The sequence below is a fragment of the Pipistrellus hanaki genome, assembly GCF_964339955.1.
Source record: "Pipistrellus hanaki genome assembly, chromosome: 11".
Lineage (NCBI taxonomy): Eukaryota > Metazoa > Chordata > Mammalia > Chiroptera > Vespertilionidae > Pipistrellus > Pipistrellus hanaki.
Genome location: NC_140513.1, coordinates 30,123,309 through 30,144,716, shown reverse-complemented (window position 1 = coordinate 30,144,716; position 21,408 = coordinate 30,123,309). Strand labels below are relative to the sequence as shown.

The 21,408-nt window shown below is 38.1% G+C and overlaps 1 protein-coding gene across 6 annotated transcripts in view; it reads right to left on the bottom strand.

Annotated features, from left to right (window-relative positions):
* The window catches only part of GKAP1 (G kinase anchoring protein 1), a 61,840-nt gene that overhangs the window by 26,186 nt on the left and 14,246 nt on the right, over window positions 1-21,408 (bottom strand). For 3 of the 6 annotated variants that reach the window (XM_084899394.1, XM_084899393.1, XM_084899397.1), the window contains exons 4-7: window positions 20,678-20,821; window positions 12,709-12,786; window positions 5,616-5,739; window positions 3,112-3,134 (exon numbers count right to left, since the gene is read on the bottom strand). In XM_084899394.1, the coding sequence (XP_084755520.1) occupies window positions 3,112-3,134; window positions 5,616-5,739; window positions 12,709-12,786; window positions 20,678-20,821 (369 nt within the window). The remainder of the gene's footprint in view (window positions 1-3,111; window positions 3,135-5,615; window positions 5,740-12,708; window positions 12,787-20,677; window positions 20,822-21,408) is intronic. The other 3 variants (XM_084899396.1, XM_084899395.1, XM_084899398.1) reach the window with 1 other exon arrangement.

Below are 21,408 nucleotides of genomic sequence, written 5' to 3'. Positions count from 1 at the left end.
GATGCACGGAACAGACTGATAGATCTCAGAGGGAAGGGAGGCAGGGGTTTGAAAAGAGATTAATCAAAGATATTATATACATATGTGCATAGCCCATGAACACAGACAATAGTGCAGCTGGGGTGGGGTATGGGTGGAAGGGAGCAAAAGGGGATAGGAATGGGAGACATCTGTAATGCTATCAACAAAATAAAAATTTTTTAAATGGGCAGAGGACCTGAACAGATACCTCTCCCAAGAAGACATACAATCAAACAATAGATACATGAAAAGATGTTCAACTTCAAAGCTATTAGGGAAATGCAAAGAAAAACTACAATGAGATACCACCTTATACCTATTAGAATGGGTATTATCAACAAGACAAATAATAACAAGTGTTGGAGATAATAATACAATACAACCACTATATAAATAGTCTTGTGGTTCCTCAAAAAATTAAGAATAGAGTTACCATAATGACCCAGCAATCCCTCTTCAGGGTATCTACTTAAAAACAATTTTTTTTCGTAAATATATATGCACCCCTATGTTCACTGCAGCATTATTCATGGTGGCCAAGACATGGAAACAAAAGTGTCCTTCGACAGAGGATTGATAAAGATGTGGTACATACATACAATGGAATACTACCGAACCATAAGAAAAGATAAAATATTGCCATTTGTGACAACATGAATGTAACTTCAGAATATTATGCTGAGCAAAATAAGTCAGAAAATGCTAAGGACCATATGATTTCAATATGTGAGAAATAAAACTGAAACTCACAAACAGTATGATGGTTACCAGAAGAAAGGGAGTGGAGGTTTGGGGGGGTCAAGGAGGTCCAATATATTATCACAGAAGATGGTTTGACTTTGGGTAGTGGGCACACAATGCAATATACAGATCACATATCATAGAAATACACACTTGAAACTCATATGATCCTATTAACCAATGTCACTCCAATAAATTTAATTTTTTAAAACAGGAGAAAAGCAAAAGAAAGAACTACTCAACATAATGGTGGTTGGACTTGCTCAGTTTAAAATAAAACCTTTTAAATCTCAAAATTAAAATTATAATGAAAAACAAAATATAGGCTATGTCACATATCTATGCTTCTTTAAATACAACTCAGATTAAATACATGTATTAAATAAATGAAATCCTGGTCAGGCTGCCTTTTTTTTTTTTTCCTTTCAATCAGTAAAGAAGAAAAAGTAACCATAGAACAGTTTACAAAAATTATTTTTTTCCTCCACTAACATTTGGGGGTAGTGTCTTAGGAATATGGTGTACCATTTTCTATCTACTTGCTAATTCACATAAAGCTAACGGTCATTTAAATCAGTGTATTAAACAAAATTGGAATCAATCCAAAAATACATGTTTTCCACTTTCAAACATAAAATTAATAGTCTATACTTGTGGTCATTTAAATTTAATCTAAAAATCGGTGATAGTTGTTTGTAAATAAATTCAAAAGAATTTCTAACATCTGTTTCACCTACAAATTATTATTATTATTTTTAAATATATTTTATTGATTTTTTACAGAGAGTAAGGGAGAGAGAGAGAGAGCTAGAAACGTCGATGAGAGAGAAACATCAACCAGCTGACTCCTGCACACCGCCCACTGGGGATGTGCCCGAAACCAATGTACATGCCCCTGACCGGAATTGAACCTGGAACCTTTCAGTCCGCAGACCGACGCTCTACCACTGAGCCAAACCGGTTTCGGCCCACCTACAAATTAATTCTGAGTTTATTGTGAATAAAGACTATATTTTTAATATAGTTATTTAAATTTTATTTTCATTTATGTGAATTTAATATCCCTGACTTGTCAAGCAAATGCATAAAACAACAAAAAATGATTAAGAACCATGTATGTGTTCTAAAGTAAAGCCAAAAAATATACACTGAGTGGCCAGATTATTATGATCTCTGAATGCATGATAATCTGGCCACTCAGTGTATATAAATATATATAGTAGAGGGCTGGTGGATAAATTCGTGCATGGTGGGGTCCGGCAGCTTGGCCAGTGGGAGGGCACATGGGCTGTTGGTCAGCCTGCCTGCTGGTCAAATTCTGGCCGAGGGGACAATTTGCATATTAGCCTTTTATTATATAGAATATACACTTAGTGGCCAGATTATTATGCATTCAGAAATCATAATAATCTGGCCACTCAGTGTATTTGGTCATTAAGAAAAATCAAATAATGGCCCTAACCAGTGGATAGAGTGTTGGCTTGCAGACTCAAAGGTCCCAAGTTCGATTGCGGTCAAGGGCATGTTCCTTGGTTGCGGGCACATCCCCAGTAGGGGTGTGCAGTAGGCAGCTGATTGATGTTTCTCTCTCATCGATGTTTCTAACTCTCTCCCTCTCTCCCTTCCTCTCTGTAAAAAATAAATAAAATGTATTTTAAAAAATCAAATAATGGAATTATCGACAAGATACACATACATCATATAAGAATAATAAAACTTTCAATTATTACTTAAAGAAGTGAAAAGATATCAACAATTTTTAGTACCACTCTCAAAATATATTGTATAGTAGTCTCATTTCGTAATTCTAAAGGGTTTGTAGAGGCTTTACAGAATTTTTTAAAAAGGTACCAAGAACACTAGGAAGTTATAGCTATACTACGCTCTAAAGACGAACGGTAAGAAAAGTATATGATCAGGTTAATCTTATTCATGGGTATAAACTAGATAATTAAAGTTTGCCTTACAATTTTTTAATCCCAAAATACCTAGAGACATGGTATTTCAGGATGTTTTTAATAAAGATTAAAATACAGACTGATAAAAAAATAAAATACAGACTTTCCCTAAAGTTTTAACTTACATGTCATAACCTTTTGACTCACAGGTACACACAAATTAGGATGCAAAAGCCAAATGACATTTCATTATATTTCATGCAAATAATCATATTCAACACAATATATTTTATATCTTTATATTGCCAGAAACATGATTGAGTTTACTCATGAAATAATGGGTTGTTCTGTAAATGACTATGACTAAAAAAAAGACTTACTGCTCAACATTGAAGTATTATTCTTATAATCATTAAATATTTTCTAAAATAAAGATGGTTACAACACTTACCTCTGTCTTTTTATTAATGTGATCTGTAAAATAGAATGGTGACACTTCATTGAAGAAAATTAACATATAAAAATATTTTAATATGTAAAAAATATACAACAAAGTAACAAAAGAATTTCAAAATTATGAGTTTCAGAAGTCATTTGGGAGTTATCTAGGATTCGTCATATTTATTCTTCTAAAGATAAGATGTTAAAATTCAGTATATAACTATTAACTTGTTCAGCTTTGGGACTAAGTCTTATATCCCAGTAAATGCCACCCATAACAAGGAGTATTAAATTTTAAACATTTGAATTCCACATCATTTAAGTTTTGGTTTCACATAGTATGTTTGAAAGGAGGAGAGATTTTGAGGGGGCATAAAATATGTCTAAAATCTAATCACAGGATACTATGACTGCAAAAACTATACATATCACTGCCTTTGTGGAATAAAATAAAAAATCCAATAATTTGTGTCCTTTAAAACTATTAGCTAGATTTTGTTTTAAAAAAAAATGCATCATAGTGATTTGATATACTATAAAAATTCTAAAAATTAATGTATATTTTTAGAACACAAAAAGAAGGCAAAACATATATCTAGATTAAACAAATCATTGTCTTAGTAACAACAGCATTTGTGAAAAGGTATTACAAAATGAGGAAAAGGAGGACATAAGGGAATCCACACAGAAGACTAAAACTGAAGTACAAATAGGGAGCAAGTGTTTTTATTTAAATTGAAAATGATCAGGCTATCATCTAATATTTCTTAAGGCTTCTTGTAGACAGCAAAAATTCTCCATTCTCAAGGACTAATAATTGAATAGAAATGCTTTCTTATGATTGAGAAGTTAAAAGTTGAACCAGTTCTCTAAAGCATCCACTAATCAGAATAAAGTCCATAAAGATAGTAAATGTCAAAATCACAAGTTTCAGATCTAACTACCAAATCCTAGTAGATTACAATTTACTAGCCTATTCTACTTAGCATACAATGCCAGAATCTGAGGAAGAATATGTTAATCGTGTCTTATAATAGTTGTATAGTTTCCCCTTTAACAGTATTATACTGATGTCCTTTTCAATTCACTTAATATATTTATATAACACTTAATAAACCAAACATATGAAAAATAAATTAAGGAGGTTTTTTTACATGCTCCTGCTTAATTTTTAAGAAAATATTTCTTATATAAAATCTTAATTACTAAAATTGGAAATTTTATTTTAGCATACATCTGGTCCTTTTAACCCCAAAACAAAGCAACTTTCCTAATCCTTAACAGAAAGCAATATAATCCTCTAAATTTATTCCTACTTTCATAAATAAGTTTTTTTTTTTTAAAACAGTACCAGTAGGGTGTTGTTGTTTTATTTGAGATTGTTTTTATGGTATTATTAATCCTCACAGAACAAATGCTCAGTGTATTAATGCTAAATTCATATGAATCAAATAGGCAGCTCTGCCATTGAACAAATAGCTGTCCTCTTGGTTGGTATAATCACAGTGCTGTTCAAAATAATTTTCTGACTGCTGTCTGATAAGAAGCTACTAGTCACATGATTACTGAGCACGTGAAATGTGGCTAATGCAACATTTAAAAATAATATTTATTGCCAAAACCAGTTTGGCTCAGTGGATAGAGCGTCGGTCTGTGGACTGAAGGGTCCCAGGTTCGATTCCAATCAAGGGCATGTACATTGGTTGTGGGCACATCCCCAATAGGGGGTGTGCAGGAGCCAGCTGGTCCATATTTCTCTCTTATCGACGTTTCTAGCTCTCTATCTCTCTCCCTTCCTCTCTGTGGAAAATCAATTAAAAAATATATATATTTTAAATAGAATAGAAAATGGAATTTAAAAAAAATAAAAATAATGTTTATTTAATTTTAACTAATTTATATTTAAGTTGTCACACATGAATAGTGTGAGATCTAGGGTTTTCATCATTTACCACATCAAAAGTAAAGTGCTTTGTGGTCCCATCTTCAAAAATATGGTGGATGGTATAATTTTCTTCTATCTTCTCTTTTTGATAAAAAAAAATTTACAAATGATATTATAAAGAATTTTCTGGTAATAACTCTCATTTTAAAAATTTGTATTTTAATTTTATGAGATATAGTTCTAGATAATTTGAGGTTGTTGACCAATAATGGATGAAACCTAAAGATACTATTTCTGATCTAATTTAAGCTAAATCAAATTATGTATAAGGACAAAAATATGTCTCATAATGACTTAAAAATTACTAAGGTTAATTTTTTATTTTCAGTGTGTTTTAGAAAAGGGATAAAATTAGAAATACAAAAAGATAAATTCTAGTTTTATGGGGTTTTAATGATTGATTTAACATCCAAATGGTTTATTTCCAAACAGGTTTACATTCTACATTTTTAAGTAACAGATTAACAAAACCATTTTTACTTATTTTCAAAATTAGAAAGGTACTTACAAAGAGTGTAAACAAAGACTTAGAACAGTTACTCTACATACAGATTTCACACATATATTACCTTCAGATTGAAAATCTTTTAGTGATACTGTGAGAGGTTTGTCTTTTCCCTGATGATTCTTTCTTTTATCTTTTTTATTCACAACCTTTGACTGAGTTGAAGCATTTTCATTATTTTCATACTCCTAAAAGAATTATAGACAACCATTAAGCTTAGTTTACCGTAGTAAAACTAAACTCTCTAACAGATAATGTTTATTAACATTTTCTTTTTAAAGATAAAAAGCAAATTAAACATAAAAACTAAGGCTAGTCAACTTGTATAAAAAGATACTTGTTTATTTATATAGTCAATCTCTTTCATCTCAACTATTAAAATAACAAGATGCTTACCTTGGTTTATTAACCCCTCCAACTTGCCACACTCTTCTCCATTTCTGGACCAAACTTAAAACAATAATCCACCATCAATTTGCTTACACACACACACACACACACACACACACACCACAAAACCCCTGAAATATGGCTTTTGCTGTTTTTTGACACTAAAATAAAGGCCAACTTCCATTTAAATGCCAAATCCAAAGGACATTATTTTTCTAGCATTTCTTTATTTTCTCAATGCATTTCTGACTATTCTTCAGTCTCCTTTCACCAGCTTCTTTTTTACTAACTCTGTTCTTAAAAATGTTCCTGCTATTCACTATTATTCTATATTCTAACCCATTCTTATTCTTTATACCCACTATTCTTCAAACTCAAAGTTTAAAGTTCTACCCGTACAATGATAATTTCTATTAGTGCAGACAACTCAATTGGGATGTTCATTAAGCATCTCCAATTTCCTAAAAAGGACTGATCCTTTAGTGAGTATCCTGTTTAATGCCACCATCACATACACAACTATCTAGGCCAGAAACCTCAGCCATGCTTGCTTATTCTTTCTACATACTTTATTTTTTTTTCAAATTTAATAAATCTTTATTGCTCAGATTATTACAACTGTTTCTCCTTTTTCCTCCCCCATAGCTCCCTTCTGCCCAGTTCCCACCTCACCCTCTGCTCTTACCTCCCCCTCCTCCCCAATTGTCCTCATACAAAGGTGTGTGATTTTAATCATCTCTTCCTGCACCCCACACCCTTCCCCCCTGATAATTATCAATCCACTCCCTTTCTTTACCCCTGATTCTATTATATTCACCAGTTTATCCTGTTCCTCAGATTTTTAATTCACTTGATTTTTAGATTCACTTGTTGATATATATGTATTTATTCATCATAATTTTTATCTTTACCTTTTTCTTCTTCTTCCTCTTCTTAAAGAATACCTTTCAGCGTTTTATATAATACTGGTTTGGTGGCGATGAACTCCTTTAGCTTTTTCTTATCTCTGAAGGTTTTTTATCTACCCTTCAATTCTGAATAACTTTGCTGGGTAGAGTAATCTTGGTTGTAGGTTCTCGCTATTTATCACTTTGAATATTTCTTGCCACTCCCATCTGTCCTGCAGTTTCTGTTGAGAAATCAGCTGATAGTTGTATGGATGTTTCCTTATAGGTAACCAACTGTTTTTCTCTTGCTGCTTGTAAGATTCTCTGACTTTTGCTCTTGGCATTTTGACTATGATGTGTCTTGGTGTGGTCCTCTTTAGATTCCTTTTGTTTGGGGTTCTGTGCACTTCCTATACTTGTAAGTCTATTTCTTTCACCAGGTGGGGGAAGTTTTCGGTTATTATTTCTTCAAATAGGTTTTCAGAATCTTGCACTCTCTCTTCTTCTGGCACCCCCATAATTCTGATGTTAGTATGCTTGAAGTTGTCCCAGAGGCTCCTTACACTATCTTCAACTTTCTGGATTCTCTTCTCTTGCTTCTCCCAAGGAGTGTCCTTTGCCTCTTTGTATTCCAAATCTTTGACTTGATTCTTGCGTTCCTCTAGTCTGCTGTTGGGTCTCTGTATAATATTTTTTTTTATTTCAGTACTGACTGAATTAATTTCTAGTTGATCCTTTTTCTATGTTTAATTTCTAGTTGATCCTTTTTCATATCCTCGAGGGTCTTGTTAAATATATCGGCCTTTTCTAGGAAATTCTTGAAAAACCATATAACCGTGGTTTTGATCTCTATATCCAGGCTTTTGTTCTCCTCCATTTCTTTCATTTGAGAACATTTTCCTTGATTTGGCATTTTCGCTGCTTCCCTGAGTTGGTAGAATGGCTTTGTGTGTTTGATGTGCTATATGGCCTGGTGGGTCAGCCCGTTACCTGAGGTCGACACTCGGTGCTCCCCTTTGTGGACTGTGTGTACAGCCTGGTTGTAGTTAAGTCTTGATTGTTGTTGGTATCACTGGGAGGAATTGACATCCAGGCCAATTGGATGTAAGTATCAGCTGTGTCTACACTGGGATACCTTCTGTTTTGGAGACAGTCTTACAGGATCAGACTTGCAAAATTGCAACAGCCTCTGTGTTCAGCTTGGATGTGGCAGAGTCTCAGGGCTGAGCCGACAGTCTTGTCTTCCAGTCAGTCCTGCCCTTGTGCGCGTGCCTCAGACCTCTGCCTTCCGTGGCTCCCCTGGGTTTCCGCCTGATAGTCCCAATTCACCCTGCAAGAGCGTGGGCACCCCAAGGGCTCTCCCAGAATTGGGTTGGGTCTCTATAGTCTGGAGCTTCTGACTCCTTCTGCTATCGAAAGGCCTTGGCAACCTCCACGGTCAGACCTCTCTGCATTCACTCATTCGCGCGCGTGCCTATAGACCCTGCCCTCTGGGCTCCTGGCTTCCCCAAGCCTCTCAGTCTCTGAGTCTCTGGATGCTTTTCTCTACAGTCCAGACTCCACCTGTATGAGCCTGGGTCCATGGGGTTTCAGCTGGGGCTGGGGTTCAGTGCAGTCAGGGGCTTCCTTTCCCCTCCCGCCAGCCCGGCACTCAGCTGCCCTTTCTCTCTGCATGTGAGCGTCTCCCTACCTCAGCGCTTTGCAGTTCCCCTGATCTGTGAGTTTCTCTCCTTCTTTCTAGTTGTAGATTTTTCCACTTAGCCAGTTTTCCTGTGGTTTTGGATGATGTCCGTTTTGTCTTTTAGTTGTTTTGAAATTGTGCGAGGCAGCAGCTTAGGTACTTACCTAGGCTGCCATCTTGGTTTCTTTCTCTTTCTACACACTTTATATCCAAATTAGAGGCCCGGTGCACAAAATTCGTACACAGGGGAGTGTGTCACGCAGCCCAGGCTGCACCCTCTCCAATCTGGGACCCCTCAAGGGATGTCCAATTGCCCATTTAGGTCTGTTCACAGTAGGATCGGGCCTAAATGGGCAGTCAGACATCCCTCTCACAATCCAGGACTGCTGGCTCCCAACTGCTCACCTGCCTGCCTGCCTGATGGCCCCTAACCACTTCTGCCTGCCAGCCTGATCACCCCCTAATCACTCCCCTGATGGCCTGATTGATGCCTAACTGCTCCCCTGCTGGCCTGATTGCCCCTAATTTCCCTCCCCTGCTGGCCTGGTCACTACTAACTGTCCTCCCCTGCCGGCCTGGTCTCCCCCAACTGCCCTTCCCTGCAGGGCCTGGGTACCCTGTAACTGCCCTTCCCTGCAGGCCTGGCCACCCCAATTTCCCTCCTCTGCTGGCCTGGTCACCCCTAACTGCCCTCCCCTGCATGCCTGGGTCCCCCCAAAATAACTTCCCTGCAGACCCGGTTGCCCCCAACTTCCCTCCTTTGCTGGCCTGGTCACCCCTACTGCCCTCCCCTGCAGGCTTGATCACCCCCAACTGCCCTCCCTGTAGGCCTGGTCCTTCCCAAGTGCCCTCCCCTGCTAGCCATCTTGTGTCCACATGGGAGCAGCCATCTTTGACCACATGGGGGCAGCCATCTTGTGTGTTGGAGTGATGGTCAATCTGCATATTACTCTTTTATTTGATAGAATTAGCAATATAGCTTGTTTAATTTACCTACTAAGCATCTCTTAAATCTATCCTCTTTTTTTCATACCTTCTGTTATTTCCCCTATCTTCTTTTGCTTGACACTGCAACATTCTAATATTATTCCCTCAATCCATCTTCTACACTGCTGCAGTATGAGTTTCTAAAATGAAAACCCAAATTCAATCTAAAAGTTAAAAATATTCAATAGTTCTCTGTATATGTCTAAAACCTCATCTCCTTAGCCTGGTACACAAGGTTCTTTATAACTTATTCTTCTGACAATATCTCTAGCAACTCCAGGTCCCTAAATTACAGTTTTAAAATATGCTATATGCTTATACACTTGCCACTCCTCCCAAGAATGCCAACTTCCCTCTTACCCACAAGTGAACTTCTAATACATTTAGAAAGACCCTCCTTTAAGAATCCTTTCCTAAAATCCATCCCCATTCTTACAACTTTCTGAATTCCCTCTGCACTGAGAACATACATTTCTCAATACTCTATGCCATAAATATATGTATGTCTTCCTTCACTAAACCCAAGGAATGGAACCATGTCTTAATCTTTGTTATGGGTATCTATCACATTTTGTCTATTCAAAAAAAATAACTGGTGAATAAGTGATAGAACAGAATAAAAAAAATGCCCTCTCAAACATTAGTTATTATAAAAATCCTTAAGCTAAAGTATAGTTTTGTGGAAGGTTTCATATTTTTTTAAAAAATAAATTTTTATTTCAGAGAGAAAGGGAGAGGTAGAGAGAAATAGAAACATCAGTGATGAGGGAGATGTGCCGACTGGGATTCAAATTGTGACCTCCTGGTTCATAGATTGCTGCTCAATCACTGAGCCACACCAGCCAAGCATAGTTTTTAAATTAAAATAACTGACTTGAAACTCAATGACTACATCAATGTAATCACATCAAACTAGCCATTACAAATTAAAGAAGTTCCTCTATTCTCTGAGGGTACTACACTTATGTGCCAAGAAAACAGGCTGGATGCATGATAGTTCATTATACAATCTACTCTATTCCTCCTCTAAAGATACAGCTAATCATTTTAACCTTAGAATCTAGATATATTATCTACCAAATCTGATAAATTTTCAATGTTACCTGAAAGTCCATTAAATGATTTAAGTCATAGTAAAGCTAGCTGTATCCATTTTTGTTATTGTCAGGTTTGTGTCTAAATGGACAGGTAATCACAAAATTAGTTACTCTTGATTTTTCAAGATAACAGAAATAAAGAGACATGGAAAATTAAACTAATACATATAGTGTACAAAAGTCCACCTCATTGGCTTTCTTCCTCTTCCCTTTAGCTATGAATAAATAGCAAAATCATTACCTGTTATTTTAATTATTCTCTTCCCTTCATCTGGAGTGAAGAAGCTAGTGTACAATGACATAGCCTAAAGGCCCTAAGCATGACCAAAGGGCATTTATGATTAATGAGTAATGACAAGCTGAATAAATTTTATAGATCAAAAAATTCCCAATACATGTAAAGGACTAAAGTTAAATAATATGAAGATAATATAAACGCTCAATTTAAATACAGAAACTGAAACCAACACTACTTTTTTACTTAAGTGTTTCTATAGTTGCAAAATGTAGAATGCATTTAAGCCCAACATCACAGCTTAGTGACAAATGCTGAGTTCACAAGGCCAAATTATCAGAAATGTCCTCCCATTTACTTTAGTTAATTATAGTGTATCTCCAGCAGAGGGTCTCTTAATGGATATCCCTGTACTCATAATTACTTTATATTTTTAAATCTACTTCTTTTCTATGTTTAAAATAAGTCACTTGCTGTTAATTTAATTTCCTCTCTTTCCTTCATATTTGGAAGGAACTTCTTAAAATAAACACTCCAAATCATCAGACAAAGCTAAGGCCACATGCTTCAGTTGTCTCTCAAAACCTGAGGAAGAATCCTATAAAATCCTATATAATAAAGAACTAATATGCAAATGGTCGTCAGGCCCTCCTGCCCTCGAGCAGGAACTACTCAGACACTCAACACTGGAGAGAAGGGAATGGGGACCAGTCAAGCACAAATGAGCTCACAAGAGAGGAATAGGGACCAGCCAGGCTGGGGCCTCGGAGAAGGATAAGCCACCCACCCCAAAGTCCCAGGCGCCAGCAATTGCACCTGTTCCTGTGGCCCGCGAGAGAAACAAGCTGCCAGCTCGGCAGTCCCAGATACCAGTGTCTGGGGCTGCAGCCCGGGAAAGGGACAAGCCGCCCGCCCGCCCACCCCTAAGTCCCAAGCATCCTGTGGCTGCAGTTGGCTGTAGACAAAGCCGGCCTGGGTCCTGGGTGCCTGCAGCAAACCAAAGGGAAGGAATCCTGGGTCCCGGGTGTAGAGTGAGACAAAGGAGGTTAGGGGTGATTAGGCCAGCAGGGGAGCAGTTAGGTGCAATCAGGCAGGTAGGCAGGTGAGTGGTTAGGAGCCAGCGGTCCCAGATTGCAAGAGGCAGTTGGACATCCCCTGAGGGGTCCCGGATTGGAGAGAGTGCAGGCTGGGCTGAGGGATCCTGCCTCCCCCTGCACAAATTTTGTGCATGGGGCCTCTAGTCTTATTATAAAAACCGTGTGTACCCTCGCCAGTGTGGCTCAGTTGGTTGGAGCATCAACCCATACATCAAAAGATCATAGCCAGGCCCTAACTGGTTTGGCTCAGTGTATAGAGCGTCAGCCTGCACATTCAAGGGTCCCAGGAACGATTCTGATCAAAGGCATGTACCTTGGTTGCAGGCACATACCCAGTAGGAGGTGTGCAGGAGGCAGCTGATCGATGTTTCTCTCTCATTGATGTTTCTAACTCTCTATCCTTCTCCCTTCCTCTCTGTAAAAAAAAAAAATCAAAAAAATATATATTAAAAAAAAAAGATCATACCCAGTTTGGGGATTTGATCCCTGGTCAGGGTGCATAAGGGAGGCAATCAATCGATGTTTCTCTCTCAACAATGATATCTCTCTCTCTCTCTCTCTCTCTCTCTCTCTCTCTCTCTCCCTTCCTCTAAAAATCAGTATTTTTAAAAAAGATCTTATGGTTGTTTTGTTTTTGTTTTTTTATTAAAAACAAAGTAAAAACAGTGTGATAATATTGTTACCACAAACTTGAAAGAAAATTTAATTCATAATTCGAGAAGGTTGGTGCTAACTTTTGATCACTTAAACCTAATATAGCTAAATGAACAAATGTGTAAATACCTTTTTGTGTTCTTCATATTCTAATTTACTTAACAACAATGCCTTCTCAAGATCTGCTTCAAACATTTCAGAAGTCAGCTAAAAAAAAAAAAGTTTCACAATAAATAGACGATAGCATTATACCACAGTAACTATTGACAACATATACAGGAAAAGAAAAAGAAATATTAAAAAACAGTCTGAGTTCTCCAAAGTTATCATCCATGCCAAAGTAAGGAACCCTGTATTTTATAGAAGACTAGAGGCCTGGTGCATGAAAAACTCATGCACTCGGGGGGGGGGGGGGGGGCCTGCATCCTCTCACAGGTAGGATCCCTAGGAATGACCTGAGATCAGAGCCTATCCAGGCTATCCTTCCTCCAACTGTAGGCAGCTGGCCCCACCCCTGCTGCTGCCACTGCTTGCCATCTGTGCAATGCTGCCTCCACTCCCCTGCCACCAGTGGCCTCCCTCTGCAGGGGACAGACTGGGGTGCAATGGTTTGGCTGGCCTGGGCCTCCATCTTTCCTTGCTGGGGGGTGGGGCCAGCCCTGAAAGGGGCCATCTGCCTATCTCATCACCCCTAACCACTGGCCTGGCTACCTGATAAGCCCTAACTGCTGGCCTGCCTGCCAGCCTGATCACCCCTAACCACTCTGCCTACCTGATTGCCCCCCAACCACTTGTCTGCCTACATGATCACCCCTAACCCCTGGTCTGTCTACCTGATCACCCCTAACCACTCTGCCTGCCTGCCTGATCATCCCTAACATCTTGCTTGGGGGCGAGACCAGCCCTGCCAGGGGCTGTGGTGGTTCTGATCTCTAGTTGTTCCGGTCATTACATGGTGGTTGGCCTTTTATTATATAGGATACCAAAACAAAACTTCCAATTTTGAGCAGAAACCGGTTTGGCTCAGTGGATAGAGCATCGGCCTATGGACTGAAAGGTCCCGGTTTGATTCCGGTTGAGGACATGTACCTTGGTTGTGGGCACATCCCCAGTAGGGGCTGTGCAAGAGGCAGCTCATCGATGATTCTCTCTCCCTCTCTGTAAAAAAATCAATAAAATATATATTTTTTAAAAACTTTTAATTTTGAGATTTACATTTCCCCTTTGATTGTCAATAATTCATTGTATATCATATAATCCTTTGCTTTATAAGTTTGTTTGTTTTTTGCTTTTGTTTTTTAATATCCTGACCCCAGGATATTTTTCCATTGATTTTCAGAAAGAGGGGAGGGAAAGACAGAGAAAAACATTGGTGACAGAACATATCTATTGGTTGCCTCCTGCACAAGGCCAGACCAGGGAAAGAGCTGCAACTAAGTTAGGTGCTCTTGACCAGAATCAAACCCAGGACCCTTTGGCCTGGAAGGTTGACGCTCTATCCACTGAGCAAACTGGCAAGGGCTAGTAGTTTTGATATGTTGGCCATGTTTTCTTTCTTCAAGTGATTTAAAACTCATAAATTGAAAAGTCTTGTACATAAGTAAATTTAGAGGCACACTTGGAACTAACAATAACCATATTTTGTTACCAATAGAAAATTTAAAATACCTATTGACTCCTCTGACCTATTTCTTCCTAATTTTTGTTTTCATAAACAGGGATTTCATTTTAGACAAATTCTTCAAGTGAGCTATACAGTAGGTCCTCAAGTTACATCGGAGATCCATTCCTACAGCGCGACATAACGTGATTTTCGCTGTAAATTGGAACCCACCTACATAAGTACCTATGTCATTCACTTGGAGCACATACACAGCAGTAAAGTGAAACAGTAAAAAAAAATTATTTAAAAAAATATATATATTATTGATTTTTTTACAGAGAGGAAAATATAGGGATAGAGAGCTAGAAACATCGATGAGAGAGAAACATCGACCAGCTGCTTCCTGCACACCCCCTACCAGGGATGTGCCCATAACCAATGTATATGCCTTTGACTGGAATCGAACCTGGAACCTTTCAGTCCGCAGGCCAATGCTCTATCCACTGAGCCAAACCAGTTTTGGCAGTAAAAAAAAAAAAAAAAAAAAAAAATTAAAGAAAGGTAATTCCTAACCTTTACTTGTGGTAAATAAATAAATAAATAAACTTTTTTTTTTTTTTTTTGGTAAATAAATGCAAGATGGCAACGTAACTATGGAACAAGGTATGTCGAGTCTGACATAACCCGAGGACTGCCTGTATCTGTTGGTTCTTTCATTCACTCTTTTGTTGGTTTAAACTTTAAACTAAGACTTTATTTTTCTTTCTTTTAAAAAAAGAATATATTTTATTGAAGGGAGAGGGGTAGAGAGTTAGAAACATCGATGAGAGAGAAACATTGATCAGCTGCTTCCTACACACCCCCGACTGGGGATGTGCCCACAACCCAGGTACATGCCCTTGACAGGAATCGAACCTGGGACCCTTCAGTCCGCAGACTGATGCTCTATCCACTGAACCAAACCGGTGTCAGCTAAACCAAGACTTTAAGTGCTCCTTTAGTAAGGACTCCAATCTCTGAAACGACTGCATCCCATGAGAGTTTACAGTTGTACGTATGGAAAATATAGCAATTCATAAATAATAATATAATAAACTCTTCTTCAGCCTCACAACTGTAAATGTACTTTTGTCCCACCCTGTATATGTAAACAGACACTCAAGTCTCCCAGTCTCAGCGATCCATTTTTCATGATGGTGATAGCCCCTTTGAGAAAACTTAGGACTAAAGATAAAATCTGTATGATTTTCTGGTATTTCCTGATTGTTGAAACAAGGCATCCTCTAAAATTTCCAGGAAACTATGTTCCATTTTTCCTCAGCACAGGTATTTACAGATTGATTTAAAGCAATTTTATAAGAAAAAATATTTCTTTCATGAACTCCTGCTTCAGTTTTATAACTTTTTATGTAAGTACTAGAGGTCCAGTGTAGCGCTGCCCCCTATTGGGGTAAGGTGAGTGATCAGGGATGGGCTGGCAGGGAAGGGAAAAGGGTGGGGCTTTTGGCCAGCCGGCCCCATTCTTGATCAGGGTGGGAGAGTCCTGTACTGGGCAGTACTTATTAAAGGACTAGTGAGCTGGTGCACGGATTCGTGCACATTGAAAGGAAATTAATTAGAAAGTGGCCAGGGAGGCAGGACTGGGTGAGATGGGCCAGACACACCCTGGAGCCAACTTCCTGTGGTCCCTCCATGGCCGGCAGCACCTGGTGAGGCACTATGGCTCGAAGGGTGTCTGCAGAGTGAGCAGGTCCCTCTGGCAGGTGGGGGTCTCTCAGCCTGGCCTGTGGGGATTGGGCCAAAACTGGCTCTCCAACATCCCCCGAGGGGTCCTGGAGTGTAAAAGGCCACTCTGCAAAGTTGCTATTGTATAGGGTGTGGAAGCAAATGCAAGTGTGCAGTAAACCAGATTCAGGAACAACAGTGCTCCAGCAACAACATAACCCACTGTCAACAGTGGAATCTTGCAGCCTCATGAGGAATTGGGCTCCCTCCTCTCTGGTTTTGGGGTATGCCACCTGAGAACTGCCCCTGCAGCTTGGCAGCTCCTATGTTGAGTGCCCCCCTGGTAATCAGTGCACATCATAGCGACTAGTTAGATTCCAGGGGTCCTCAAACTTTTTAAAGTGGGGGCCAGATCACGGTCCCTCAGAGAGCTGGAGGGCCGGACTATATGAACTACTAATTCCTACTGTAACACCTCGGCTGCGCTCACTGCCCAAAAAACCTGGCGGGCAGGATCAGACTCCCCTGGGGGCTGCATGTGGCCCGCGGGCCGTAGTTTGAAGACCTCTGAGTTAGATGGTCAGCATTAGCACATTAGTCTTTTTTATATATAGATACTTTTGAGAACAGTAACTGGGAAGAATGGGAAAAGAGCAGGTTTGAGCAGAGGAATAAGTAAAGCTGCAATGCTGGCCAAGGATCAGCCACAGTGAACCAGAGAGAGCGCTCTTGGGTCAATGGGGGAAAAAGGAGACATATGTACCTGATCAGGCCATTTGCTGGCCACAATGGGCATCATAGCAACCAGTTGTTTCGACTTTATGGTTGCTGGCTTTTTATATATATAAAAGATGGTTGATATATAATATTAGTTGTGTTAGTTTCAGGTGTATAACTATGTTCTCTTTAATAACCACATTTACAATCACTATTTACAGTTAATTCTATATTGAACTAGCTTCAATATTCACCACTGGTGCTTTCCAATTGCTGTGCTCTTTATTTAGATTTGCCTTTTTATTGACAGGAGCACATCTCCAAAAAATTTGCAAAAAGGATAGTGGTCGTGTGTTTTCTCAGCCCTTGCTTGAGAAATGCATTTCTGAGAATGTAGTTATTCAGCAGTCATACAAATGACATTTTGGCTAGATACTGAATTCTTGGTCCCAACATTTTAATTCTGGCATTTAAAGTAGCCAACTTGCAGCTGATAGATGTTCCTTCCTCATCAATGTTTCTAACTCTCTAACCTTCTCCCTTCCTCTCCATAAAATCAATATATTTTTAAAAAAATAAAGTAACCAACCTGACTTTTCATCCTTAGTAGGCAATCTGATTTCTTTCATGCATATATTTATAGTATTATTTCCTTGTTTTCTCATTCTTAAAGTTAAAAACTTTTACAAACACTTCAGTTTTTTAAAAAAGCTTGAGTTCTTCTTTCAAGCTCAGATTCAAGTCTTAGCTTCTGAACATTTTTTTATCAATATTATTTTTAATGACTCTCTCTGTTCTACTTCTTTTAAGGCAACTAATTATACCTTTGCTGGATTTTAGTTCTGTGTTCCAATCTTACGTCAATTTTATTGGCAAAAATTTATCTTGAGCCCTGGCAGGTTTGGTTCAGTGGATAGAGCATCGGTCTTGGGACTGAAGGGTCCCAGGTTCGATTCCTGTCAAGGACATGTACCTTGGTTGTGGGCACATCCCCAGTGGGGAGTGTGTGGGAGGCAGATGACTGATGTTTCTCTCTCATCAATGTTTCTGATTCAGTTTATTTCCCTTCCTCTCTGTAAAAAATCAATAAAATATATATATATTTTTAAATTTATCTTATATTTTCCTTCACACAATTGATTCAATTGTTTTCAGTGTATACGCTGGTTCTTTAGTCTTTCCAATGAAGTTTTTAATTCTGCTATGATTTTACTAGTACTTCCCAGATTTTTTACTTTACCTATCTCCCTTTCAATTTCTGTCTCTTAGCCACTTTTTCATCTCAGTCTATTGTTTCCCCTTGTTATATAACACTAGAGGCCTGATGCACAAAATTCATGCAAGAGGAGGCCTTCCTTCCCCCAGCTGACAGCACTGGCTTCCCTCTGGCACCCGGGACCCAGGCTTCCCTCGCAGCCCCAGCTTTGTCCAGAAGGATGTCTGGTCTAATTAGCATATTACAGTTTTATTATTATAGATTAGTATAAACATTCATGCAGGGGGGAGGGGGAGCTCTCAGCTTGGCCTGCACCTTTTGCAGTCTGGGAGCCCTCAGGAAATGTCAGACTGATGGCTTAGCACTGCTGTGGAGGTGGGCCACTGTGCTCGCCAGAATGTCAGCCTGGCTTATGGTTGAGCAGCGTTCCCCCTGTGGAAGTGCACTGACCACCAGGGGGCAGTTTCTTCCCCCGATGGTCAGTGCGAGTTATAGCAACTGGTCATTCTGCCATTTGGTCGATTTGCATATTACCCTTTTATTATTTAGGATTAGTACCCCCACCCAGAGTTTTACAAAATTTTCTAAACCCTTAGTTTTTATTATCTAAGCAAAAAAAATGGAGACTGTCTAAAATCAAATTCTATTCCCCATAGCAAATCTTTCACTTTGGTCACTAAGTACAATGTTCTTTTCCTTTTATGTAGCAGAAATATTTCTTCATTTGACTTGAGATCACTATGATCTAGTGTTTGCTCATAAGTAGGTGGACTAGATGGTTCTTTACTGTCTATCTAGTTGTTGTTTAATGCCAGTTCTCAAATTTTATAATGAGGCTTAGCAGACATAAATTCACATTATTGCTTTGGTGATATAGGAGTAGGAAACTTTGTTTTAGCCTAATTTCTCTTTTGTGTTTGAACTAAGCAGCCACATAACAAGCAAAATATCTGTATCTAGTTTTTTGTCTTTCTCAGCCCTCAATACCTGGAATTTCTCATAGTTGTGCTCCTACTGTTTCAGAAAGAATGCCTACCATAATTGTATGTTTTCTGTCTAATGCAGTCACTGCCTGATCCTTACTTTTAAAATATATTACTCTATACTGTAAAATAGATTCCAGGTGTCATATAATCTATGTGTCCTTATATGAGGTCAAGGCAAAATCCTGATCATGTCATTTTGGCAGCAATCAGTAGAGGCAGGAAGAAAGGCAATCAAATAACTGTGCTCAAGTCCTCATATTACACAGAGTGTATTTTGAATAGTTTTCCTTCATTAATTTTCCAGTGCCCATGGGCCACTGGGAGAAATTCTTTCTGGTGAAGACACTGTTAAACTGTCTAAACAAACAGATCATTATATTTACATTTGTAAACCAAAAGAATTCTGTGGAAGGGGGAAAAAAGAATCAAAATCCCTAGAATAATACAAAATGATTTACCCACTATACCAATGTGTGGAAATACCTTTTGAACAGCACTTTTGTTAGTTCTAGTGTAATAACTGATGGTCATAATGAGCCTAAGGTACTACAAAATCCTAAAGAAAATGCTATAAGTAATAGAATTTATGTTAAGAGCATAGTTTAAAATAGTCTAATTCTTTTCAGACTAGTAACCAAAGCTTGATAGGTAAAGCCACTTTATTAAGCCAAATATCTGCTAGAGCAATACTTATTCCCAATAGATCAAATGACAGTTTAATAGATAAACAAATAAGTAACTGTTAATTTCCACACATACAGCAGCTCCTAGAGTATATTCCAAGTTCAGTATGTTATTTTCTTGGACACCAAGCACACACACACACACAAAAATTAGTCTTGGTTTGGTTATTAATAATATTTAAGCAGGGGCAATGGAAAGATATGTACACATATAATACCTTAATAAAAAAAATAACATTTAAGCAGCATAGAAAAACAAAATATCAGGTGAAAGAAACAAATAAATGCCATAAACTATTTCACATCAAGGTTGAAAAGGAAAAGTTTCCTGTCAAAGTCCTTTTTTTAGGCAAAACTGTCATTCAGTATTTTTACAAAGGATCTCTGGCCCTACAAACATAATTTTCTTACTTGAAATAATTTAATACTGTTGTTCTACCTTCTCTCTCTCTCATTTGTAAAAAGGGAAATGAATTAAAAGCTTTCAAAACAACTGTTTTGAACTGTCAAAACTAACAATAATAAATGTATCAATCTGTTTTTCTACTACACAAAAAAATCAGAACCTCTTATTGAAAGCAGCAAACACGCGAATTAAACCAATACAAAAAGCTCCTCAGAACTGCAGTGTCACAGACTCAGATGTACTGTCATCTTTAAAATGCATGATACACCCCTAACTGGTTTGAAGTGTTGGATTGTGGACTGAAGAGTCCTGGGTTTGATTCCCTGTGAGAGCACATGCATCTGTTGGGGGCTCGATCCCCAGTGGGAGGCGTGCAGGAGGTAGCGGTCAATGATTCTCTCTCATCACTGATGTTTCTGTCTTTCTCCCTCTCCCTTCCTCTTTGAATCAATAAGAATATGTTTTTAGCCGAAACCAGTTTGGCTCAGTGGATAGAGCATCAGCCTGCAGACTGAAAGGTCCTAGCTTCTATTCCAGTCAAAGGCATGTACCTTGGTTGTGGGCACATCCCTAGTAGGGAGTGTGCAGGAGGCAGCTGATTGATGTTTCTAACTCTCTATCTCTCTCCCTTCCTCTCTGTAAAAAAACAATAAAATGTATTTTTAAAAAAGAATGTTTTTAAAATGAAATGAAATAAAATCAAATCAAATGCATACATTCATTGAAAATCAAAGCAAAATAATTTGATTTACTTAGCTGTACCTGCTCATCTCTTTGTCTCCACTCTTGCCAATTTTCTTCTCGTGTATCCTTCTGTACTGGATTTGGTAAAGAAAGCTCATGTTGAGCATTACAAGTAACATGGGAAGATTTCTGGGGAATTTTCTTAAAAGCAAGATTCCTAAGCTATGAAAGAAAAAATATATTACATTCAATTTGCCAGTCCTGAGATATTAATGAGTGTGTTTTCTTAAGTTAAGAAACCAACAATAATTTTACACTCCAAGCACTACTTTTTGTAATCTTTATAGAATATTAAATTCACCTGAGTTTGAAATAATAGTTGGTAGATTTCTAGATGAAATGATTAATAAGTAAAAATGGATTGTACTCTATTATACCATCATTTTAAAAATTCTACTTTACTAAGGAGAATAAGTTTATAGGAACAGAACACTGGATAAGTATGCTTTTAAAATACAAAACAAAAGATTCAAAAAGATTAAAGTATAATAGCTTACAAATTTAAAAACTTAAATAGAAAGAAAAGATAACTTATGCAATTGTTGCAACTACTTTGCTAATCCTGAAAAATACAGGGTTAGTCCTCAAAGTATCATAATGAATTAAACCTGTATTGGGCAAGCCACTTCCCAACAACAAGAATAATCAGAGATGAAAGTGAAACAAGAAAAGAAAAATATCGAGAAGGTGTCATGGATTGAATTATATTTCTCCCAAAGATATGGTGCTAACCCTCAGTGTATGTGAAG